The 10,908-nt window shown below is 43.6% G+C and overlaps 1 protein-coding gene across 1 annotated transcript; it reads left to right on the forward strand.

The window, feature by feature from the left end:
* The first annotated feature begins 1,373 nt into the window (after positions 1-1,373).
* Positions 1,374-3,889, forward strand: LOC115144557 (D(5)-like dopamine receptor). Its single transcript, XM_029685601.2, has one exon. The coding sequence runs from the start codon at positions 1,504-1,506 to the stop codon at positions 2,839-2,841; it is 1,338 nt and encodes a 445-aa protein (XP_029541461.1). The 5' UTR covers positions 1,374-1,503; the 3' UTR covers positions 2,842-3,889.
* Positions 3,890-10,908: the final 7,019 nt, after the last annotated feature.

Genomic DNA, 10,908 nt, shown 5'->3' on the forward strand with positions numbered 1-10,908 from the left:
CATCACCACCCCCGAGGTGGAAATGCGATAACCCAGGAAGGAGACGGCTTGTTTGGAGAACACACACTTCTCAGCCTTGACGTATAGGTCATGCTCCAGTAGTCTACCAAGCACCTTGCGTACCAGAGACACATGCGTGGCGCGGGTGGCTGAGTAAAGCCCAACTAATAACCAAATTAACAACAGGTGTAATCAATAAACAGACAAGGAGGGGGAGGAAAGAATCAGTGGCAGCTAGTAGGCCGGTGACGACGACCGCCGAGCGCCACCCGAACGGGAAGGGGAGCCGCCTTCAGTGGCAGCTAGTAGGCCGGTGACGACGACCGCCGAGCGCCACCCGAACGGGAAGGGGAGCCGCCTTCAGTGGCAGCTAGTAGGCCGGTGACGACGACCGCCGAGCGGCACCCGAACGGGAAGGGGAGCCGCCCTCGGTAAGAGTAGTGAAAGTGCAGATTATTTCCAAGTTCATACAATAGCTAACTGATTGATTAAAGATTTTCTTTAGATTTTCTATGATCTATAGATGTTTCTCTTATGTCTGATTTCTGAATTTCTCTTTGGCATTGTGTTGTGTGGCAAAACGGCCCATTTTAGAGTGGCCTATTATTGTCCCCAGCACAAGGTGCACTTGTGTAATGATCATGCTGTTTAATCAGCTTCTTGATATGCCCACCTGTCAGGTGGATGGATTATCTTGGCAAAGGAGAAATGCTCACTAACAGGAATGTAAACAAATTTGTGCCCAAAATTTGAGAGAAACACGATTTTTGTGCATATGGAACATTTATGGAATCTTTTATTTCAGCTCATGAAACATGGGATCAACACTTTACATGTTGCATTTATATTTTTCTTCAGTATAAGTACCTTACTGTGATTGTTTTAAATTATAATGGTCAAAAAGAAAAACAAATATCTTCTTAGTTAGCAACGGGCAATTTCACTACAAGAATTTCGCTAGGACTGTCTGAGTATGGTGTCAGTGAGGGGAAAACTGAAAACTAGCTGTTTTTGGCAGAGAGGTTTGGAGCTCTCTATCATATTGGTCTATTAACTAATTTACCACCTGTTGATGTAACCAGGCAGGCCAAAGCGCCATCCCTGAAATTTCACAAAAAAGGACATTATCCTCATTTGCACTGGGCCTTTAAGAGGAGGGGTCTTCATTGCCATCGTCAAGCATGAGGAGCTACTCAACCATTAAGTGAGATCCATTCACTATATAAAAAAGGAGCGATTGTGCAGGATGGGTTATGTGCAGTGCACCTATTCACGACAATGGACAATGTTTTACTGCGTCAGAGTAAGAAAATAACTGAGGTTCTTATAACTGGCCCACGTCCTGTTTTGTTAAGGTAGTTAATAGTAGTTAATATTAAGGTGCGTGAGTACGGAAATCCGCAAGTTGAATGCATAATGAATAAAGGGAGCACTGAACCCTGAGTGTGGAAGACGCTAAAGACGCTATATTTGATATGTGCAGAAAAGAGGAGAAATTAGTCAATGGAGAAATCTGACAACGAAACCGCAGGTGCTGAAACGGACAGCTCCAAGCACAGCGTCCGTGCTCTCACCGGGTGCGTCCTGTTCATCCTGATCGTCTCCACGCTTTTTGGGAATACGCTTGTGTGCGCCGCTGTGATCAAATTTCGACACCTTAGATCTAAAGTGACTAACTTTTTTGTAATCTCCTTGGCGGTGTCGGATCTATTCGTGGCCATTCTTGTGATGCCGTGGAAGGCTATGTCTGACGTGGCCGGCTACTGGATCTTCGGCAGCTTCTGTGATACCTGGATAGCTTTTGACATCATGTGCTCCACCGCGTCTATTCTCAATCTTTGTATAATAAGTATGGACCGATACTGGGCAATTTCGAGCCCTTTTCGATATGAACGTAAAATGACTCAAAGGTTTGCTTTCGTTATGATCGGAGTGGCATGGACCCTCTCCATTCTTATCTCCTTCATTCCCGTCCAGCTCAATTGGCACAAGTCAGAGGAGGAAATGGAAACAGTGGACGACACTAATCAAATCAACCAAATAGAGGACTGCAACGCAAGCTTGAATAGCACGTATGCCATATCCTCCTCCTTGATAAGTTTTTACATTCCCGTCGTTATTATGGTTGGCACTTATACACGAATTTACCGGATTGCGCAAACCCAGATCCGGAGAATCTCATCCTTGGAGACAGCCGTGGAACACGCACAGAACAATCAGCAAGCAGCCGAGAAAACAAACTCATTAAAAACAACCTTTAAAAAAGAAACGAAAGTTTTGAAGACACTCTCTATCATTATGGGAGTGTTTGTATTTTGCTGGCTGCCTTTTTTCGTGGTCAACTGCATAGTACCTTTTTGTGACATTAACAATCTTGGTGACCGCCTGTGCGTAAGTAACACCACGTTTAACATGTTTGTGTGGTTTGGATGGGCAAACTCATCGTTAAACCCAGTCATATACGCGTTTAATGCTGATTTCAGAAAAGCATTCTCCGCCATTCTGGGCTGCAAAAGATACTGTTCCAGTTCTGTAGAAGCTGTCCATTTAAGTAACGAGTTGATGTCTTACCGCCACGACACTACGTTCCAGAACGCAACTATCAATGCCTCTGCGCATTGTGCGCAACGCCTGCCCATGGTCTCACACGGGGAAGATTTGGACATACCATTTGACAAAGTCTCCGTTGTCTCTAATACCTCACGTAACCAAAGAAACATTATCCTGCCTGCAATACTGCAGCTTGAATGTGAAGCAGAAATATCATTAGATATGATGCCTTTCCCCTCAACTGGACCCAGTGAGCGTTATGTGATTCCAGGTCAAGTTGAGGATCTGTGAAACAAGTCTACATTTTGCTCACTTTGTGTCTTTTTTTATGTTTGATCTACAAAAGGGCAGTTATTATCCCTATATTCTGACATCCCGATGGTTTTATAGTGTGCAATATTCGGGCATATCAGTGTACATAAAAGCATTGGTACAAACCCCAAGTAATTGAGTTGAAGATGAAAAAGAAAAAGATTACACTGACCAATAAATGTCTCTTTCTTAATTGTAATTTTTACAACTCATAAGGAAATGTAATTATGTTAATACAATACATTGTGTACAGATCCATCATGTGTGGGCGAGTAAGTCTTTGATATGGTAAGATGCAGGAACCAAGTAGTAATAATTACAGATAATTGGCTGTTTAATTGCAGTGGCAATTATGTGGTAGTTATCTTGTGAATGTAGCAGCAGGTTTAACTATGAAAGCGTACCCACTCCAGGAGAGGTAGAGAGTGAAGAGTACATGTTTGCAAAACATATAAGTGATATATAAAAGCAAACATACATTGGAGCCAAGGTAGACATTTATGGGCCAGTTTCCCAGACAACAGAGATTGTTTTATAGTCCAAAGGCTAGGCTTAATCTGTGTCTGGGGGAGGACAATTTGGCCTGTACTCACAACCATCTCACAGTAGGAAAATTGGACTAGAATCACTTCTGCCTTGTAAATCATAATGAATTGGAGGGGGTGGGATGTAATCCTAGATAAACACTCCTTCTCTGAAACACTTTGTGAATAAGAGCCCTGGGGCTTCATTTATAACGATTGTGTACATTTTAGACTAAATTTCTGCATGCGCTATTTCTGAAAAGGATGCACAAGCACACAAATATTGACATGTACAAACTTGGCTCACGCCATACATGTATGTTTCCCTTTATAAATCAGACTTGGCGTAAAACGTGTGGAGGACCATCAATGTTTTCTTTTCCAGTGACATTTGACCATTTCTGAAACACAAAAAGAATTGCAAATTGTTGTGGACCTGAGAACAGATATTTTGAATTCATTAATGTTTTGCATTTGCTTTCAGAAGAAAATAAAAACTACAGTAGGCCAATTTACAAGCTTCGATGCAACAAAAAAAAAACTGTCTGTTGACCTTTTAAATAGTTACTGTATGCTATGAACCATGCTCACTGGATACATAGAGCACAAACTGGAAATAATACTGAACAAAAATGTAAACGCAACATTTTTTTTTTTACTGAGTTAGAGTTCATAAAAGGAAATCAGTCAATTGAAATGAATTCATTAGGCCCTAATCTATGGATTTCACATGACTGGGAATACAGATATGAATCTGTTGGTCACAGATACCTTAATCGAAAGGTAGGGACTTGGATCAGAAAACCAGTCAGTATCTGGTGTGACCACCATTTGCCTCATGCAGCTCGACACATCTCCTAGAGTTGATCAGGCTGTTGATTGTAGCCTGTGGAATGTTGTCCCACTCCTCTTCAATGGCTGTGCAAAGTGCATGGATATTGACGGGAACTGAAACACGTTGTCGTACATGTCAATCCAGAGCAATCCAAACATGCCCAATGGGTGACATATCTGTTGATTATGCAGGCCATGGAAGAACTGGGACATTTTCAGCTTCCAGGAATTGTGTACAGATTCTTGCGACATGGGGCTGTGCATTATCATGCTGAAATATGAGGTGATGGCAGTGGATGAATGGCATGGCAACGGGCCTCAGGATCTCGTCACAGTCATCGATAAAATACAATTGTGTTTGTTGTTCATAGCTTATGCCTAACCATACCATAACCCCACCACCACCATGGGGTACTCTGTTCACAACGTCGACATTGGCAAACCTCTCGCCCACACAACGCCGTATACGTTGTCTGCCATCTGCCTGGTACAGTTGAAAGCGGGATTGATCTGTGAAGAGCACGCTTCTCCAGTGTGCCAGTGGCCATCGAAGATGAGCATTTGCCTACTGAAGTCGGTTACGACGCCGAACTGCAGTCAGGTCAAGACCCTGGTGAGGACGACGAGCACGCAGATGAGCTTCCCTCATCTGAGATGGTTTCTGACAGTTTGTGCAGAAATTTCAGTTGTGCAAACCCACAGTTTCATCAGCTGTCCGGGTGGCTGGTCTCAGATGATCCCGCAGGTGAAGAAGCCGGATGTGTAGGTCCTGGGCGGGCATGGTTACACGTGGTCTGCGGTCATGAGGAATGTTGAATGTACTGCCAAATTCTTTAAAATGACATTGGAGGCGGCTTATGGTAGAGAAATTAACATTTCATTTTCGGGCAACAGCTCTGGTGGACATTCCTGCAGTCAGCATGTCAATCGCAAGCTCCCTCAAACCTTGAGACATCTGTGGCATTGTGGTGTTGGACAAAACTGCACATTTTACAGTTGCCTTGTATCGTCGCCAGCGCAAGGTGCACCTGAGTAATGATCATGCTGTTCAATCAGCTCTTTGATATGCCACACCTGTCAGGTGGATGGATTATCTTGGCAAAGGAGAAATGCTCCATCACAGGGATGTAAACAAATTTGTGCACCAAATTTGTGAGAAATAAGCTTTTTGTGTGTATGGAACATTTCTGGGATCTTTTATTTCAGCTCATGAAACATGGGACCAACACTTAACATGTTGCATTTACATTTTTGTTCAGTGTAATTTGAGTGTCCCAGATTTACATGTGCTATGTTACATCTACTCTATGAGACTAGGCTGGAGAGTCAAGTCCATTTATATGTGAAAAAGAGCACCACCGTGTGGTGGTCTCTGGTAGAGGTGCTGGTTTAGATTTGTATTTGTATTTATTAAGGATTGCCATTAGCTGCTGCCTCAGGCCTCTACTCTACTACCACATATCTACAGTACAAAATCGATGTGTGCATGTGTGTAGAGTGCATGTGTAGCATGTGTATGCCTGTGTCTGTGCCTGTGCGTGTCTTCACATACCTCGCTGTTCCATAAGGTGTGTTTATCAGTTTTCTAAATCTGATTCCACTGCTTACATGAGTTACTTGATGTTGAATAGAGTTCCATGTAGTCATGGCTCTATGTAGCTAATGGGGATCCTTAATAAATACAAATAATGTGTTCTGGACTTGGTTATTGTGAAGAGACCTCTGGTGGCATGTCTTGTGGTGTATGCATGGGTGTCCGAGCTGTGTCCCCATCTTAGCTACTGTTTTGACCATGACAGTTTACAATCCAGGGATACTCCAAGCAGTTTAGTCACCTCAACTTGATCAATTTCAATATTTAGTTGAGGTTTAGTGAGTGGTTTGTCCCAAATACAATGCTTTTAGTTTTTGAAATATTTAGGACTAACTTATTTCTTACCACCCATTCTGAAACTGACTGCAGCACTTTGTTAAGTGTTGGAGTAATTTCACTCACTGTAGTAGCTGACGTGTATAGTGTTGAGTCATCTGCATACATAGACACACTGGCTTTACTCAAAGCATGTCATTAGTAAAGATTGAGAAAAGTAAGGGGCCTAGACAGCTGCCCTGGGGAATTATGTTGGAGAGGCTTCCATTAAAGAACACCCTGTGTGTTGAATGTCCTTCCCTATAAGTGTGCTGAAAGTCTTTAGTCAATTTTTCCGGCAGCAGACTATGATCAATAATGTCAAAAGCCGCACTGAAGTCTAGCAAAACAGCTCTCACTATCGTTTACAGTAAAATAGCATTGTATCTGGTCAAACACAATTTTTTCCAAAAGTTTACTAAGAGTTGGTAACAGGTTGATTGGTTGGCTATTTGAGACAGTAAAGCGGGCTTTACTATTCTTGGGTAGCGGAATGACTTTTGCTTCTATCCAGGCTTGAGATCACACACTTTCTTGTAGGCTTTGATTGAAGATGTGGCAATATCGTCCGCTATTATCCTCAGTAATTGTCCATCCTAGTTGTCGGACCCTGGTGGCTTGTCATTGTTGATAGACGGAACTCAATATTACAATGCTTGTCTTTCATAATTTGATCAGTGTAGTGTCGATGTTTGTTGCTGACATGTCAAGTTTTCTAATCTTGCCAATGAAAAAAAAGTATTATAGTATTTGGATATATCAGTGGCTTTTGTGATGAATGAGCTAACTGATTCAATGAATGATGGAGCTGAGTTTTCCTTTTTGGCCAACATTTCCATTTAAGGTGCTCCAAAGAGTTTTTACTATCATTTAATCTTTGTTTCATAGAATAGTTTCTTCTTCTTTTTATTCAGTTTAGTCACGATTTCGAAATTTGCAGTACGTTTTCCAATCGGTTGTGCAAACATACTTATTTTCTATTCCTTTGCCTCATCCCTCTCAACCATAAAATGTTCAATTCCTCATTAATCCATGGGGATTTAAGTTTTTACAGTAATTGTCACGCCCTGACCATAGATAGCCCTTGGGGTTCTTTATGGTGCAATAGGTCAGAGCGTGACTAGGGGGTGTTCTAGTCTTGAATTTCTATGTTGGTGTGAGTATGATTCCCAATTGGAGGCAGCTGATGATCGTTGCCTCTAATTGGGGATCATACTTAGTGTGGTCCTTTTCCCACCTACGTTTGTGGGATATTGTTTTGTTTTGGTTTAGTGCTACGAACTGCACGTTTGTTTATTATTTTTTTTTTAAGGTTCACTTTGATAAATATATGGAACTCTACTCACACTGCGCCTTGATCCGCTCATTATGTATATGACGAACGTGACAGAATATCCCACCACTACAGGACCAAGCAGCGTACCATGGAGGTAAAGGAGAGCTGGACATGGGAGGAAATAATGGGTGGATGCGAGACCTTTCCTTGGTAGGAGTCGCCAAGGAGTATAGGAGGACAGCGACAATGCCGGGGTCCACGGCCACAGAAACCCCAAGGGGCTGTCGGTCGAGCCGAGGAGAGAGCCAGAGACCGTCGGGGAGTCGATGGAGCTGTTGTAGGAGGGAGATCGGAGAAAGATGTTGGTTAGGTGTATTCTGCACAGCATTCACCCTGAAGAGCATGTAATCAGTCCGGTGCCACCTGTGCCGGCTCCACTCACCAGGCCTTAAGCGCGCCTCCCCAGCCCGGTACATCCTGTGCCGGCTCCCCGCTCTCGCCCTGAAGAGCGTGACATCAGTCCGGTGCCACCTGTGCCGGCTCCACGCACCAGGCCTCCGGTGCGCCTCCCCAGCCCGGTATGTCCTGTGCCGGCTCCCCGCACTCACCCTGAAGAGCGTGTCATCAGTCCGGTGCCACCTGTGCCGGCTCCACGCACCAGGCCTCCTGTGCGCCTCCCCAGCCCGGTACATCCTGTGCCGGCTCCCCGCACTCATCCACCAGTGGTGTGTACAGCCCGGAGTCTCCAGCGACGGTTCACAGTCCAGAGCCTCCAGCGACAGTCCACGGGCCGGAGTCTTCCTCTGCGCCGGTGTCCAGTCCGGGCACGGCGTTCAGCCAGGCTTCAGGGTCAGATCAGCGGTCTGAGCGGGGGCTATGTCCCACACCAGAGCCGCCACAACGCTAGTTGCCCACCCTAACCCTCCCCATCCAGGTTCAGGTTTTGCGGTCAGAGTCCGCACCTTGGGGGGTTCTGTCACGCCCTGACCATAGAGAGCCCTTGGGTTCTCTATGGTGCAATAGGTCAGAGCGTGACTAGGGGGTGTTCTAGTCTTGAATTTCTATGTTGGTGTGAGTATGGTTCCCAATTGGAGGCAGCTGATCCTTGCCTCTAATTGGGAATCATACTTAGTGTGGTCCTTTTCTCACCTGCGTTTGTGGGATATTGTTTTGTTTTGATTTAGTGCTATGTGCACTACGAACTGCACATTTGTTTATTCTTTGACTCTCCTCACGCTGCGCCTTGGTCCGCTCATTATGTACTGTATACGACGAACGTGACAGTAATTTTCTTAATGGGTACATGCTTATTGGAAACTGGAAAAACCATTTCATAAGTGTCAAGTGCAGCTTCTGGTTGCTCCTCATTACACACCACGGGCTAGCAAATATTCTTTACATCATCAACACAGGAATCACTACAAAACTTATTGTATGACCTCTTATACACCATATTATGCCCAGCATTCCTACTATATTGTGATCACTACATCCGATGGATTTACTAATGCATGTTGATGATTTCATTCCTGTTTGCTATTTGTAAATACCCTGGTAGGTTGACTGAACCAGGTTGTAGGCACTGGTTACAGTTTGAAGCTTTTTGCTGAATGGTCAGCTGGATGAAAGACAGTCAATATTTAGTTCGCCCAGAAAATATAGCTCTCTGTTAATATCACATACATTGTCATGCATTTCACACATATTATCCAGAGACTGACTGTTAGCACATGGTGGTCTATAGCAGCTTCCCACCAGAATGGGCTTTAGGTGAGGCAAATGAACCTGTATCCATATTACTTCAACAGTATTTAACATGAGATCCTCTCTAAGCTTTACATGAATGTGGCCCTGAATATACACCGCAACATCACCCCCATTGGCATTTCTGTCTTTTCTGTAGATGTTATAACCATGTATTGCCACCACTGTGTCATCAAAGGTATTATCTAAGTGCGTTTCAGAGAATATGAATGCTATCTCTTACTAGCAAGTTATTGATTTAATGGACCTTGTTTCTTCGGCTACAAATGTTAATGTGGGCTATTTTTAGCCCTTTTCTGCGATGCTTGATTGTTTTTATTGCATTACTGGGAGGCTTATCAGAAGTAGACATGACAATGTTATTTATATATAAGCTGAGCGTAAGCTGATAGTGCAGGGTGAGCTGAACACAGTGGACTTACTACTAGGGCACACTGCCTCAGTGCTATGATTACTGTATACAAGGCACATGATTACTGTATACAATAGCTGTAGGATCAACATTGGCATTCAGCGGAGTTAGAGGGACATACATTAGGTTACTTACATTGTGACTGCCGAAACCACTGTGATAATGTAAACTCAGCAAAAAATGAAATGTCCTCTCACTGTCAACTGTGTTAATTTTCAGCAAACTTAACATGAGTAAATATTTGTATGAACATAAGATTCAACAACTGAGACATAACCTGAACAAGTTCCACAGACATGTGGCTAACAGAAATGGAATAATGTGGGGGGGGTCAAAAAAAAGTAACAGTCAGTATCTAGTGTGGCCACCAGCTGCATTAAGTACTGCAGTGCATCTAGATGTTTTAAAAGCGTGCATCAGAGGCTTGTATGCAGCTTGTATGCATGGAGACCTGGAGATGCTAAACTCATTTCTGTTAATTAATGGTAAACTACCGTGATACCAGCAGTCTTTTGTATGACAATAACCAGCTGACAAAACCAGCTGATATGACCTCCACAGCCGTAGTGGGGAGTATCAAACATAGAGGAGGAAAAGCGTGGAGCATCACCCTTGGCCAATAATGTGCCAGTGTTTTCAACCCCAGTAGTGGGGTTGAAAACAACAACCTCTCCCTCAATGTGAGCAAGACAAAGGAGCTGATTGTGGACTACATGAAAAGGTGGGCCGAACAGGCCCCCATCAACCTCAAAGGGCTGTAGTGGAGAAGAGGCGACTCCGGGATCCTGGATTTCTAGGCAAAGTTCCTTTGTCCAGTGTCTGTGTTCTTTTGCCCATCTTAATCTTTTCTTTTTCTTGGCCAATCTGAGACATGGCTTTTTCTTTGCAACTCTGTCTAGAAGGCCAGCATTCCAGAGTCGCCTCTTCACTGTTGACGTCGAGACTGGTGTTTTGAGGGTATTATTTAATGAAGCTGCCAGTTGAGAACTTGTGAGGCGTCTGTTTCTCAAACTAGACACTCTACTGTACTTGTCCTCTTGCTCAGTTGTGGACCGGGGTCTCCCACTCCTCTTTCTATTCTGGTTAGAGCCAGTTTGCGCCGTTCTGTGAAGAGAGTAGTACACAGTGTTGTATGAGATCTTCAGTTTCTTGGCATTTTCTCACATGGAATAGCCTTAATTTCTCAGAACAAGAATAGACTGACAAGTTCCAGAAGAAAGTTATTTGTTTCTGGACATTTTGAGCCTTAAATAGTCATTTACAACATTAACAATGTCTACACTGTATTTCTGGTCAATTGTATGTTATTTTAATGGATGGATAATGT

This window comes from Oncorhynchus nerka, linkage group LG16, assembly GCF_034236695.1.
Source record: "Oncorhynchus nerka isolate Pitt River linkage group LG16, Oner_Uvic_2.0, whole genome shotgun sequence".
Taxonomy (NCBI): Eukaryota; Metazoa; Chordata; class Actinopteri; order Salmoniformes; family Salmonidae; genus Oncorhynchus; species Oncorhynchus nerka.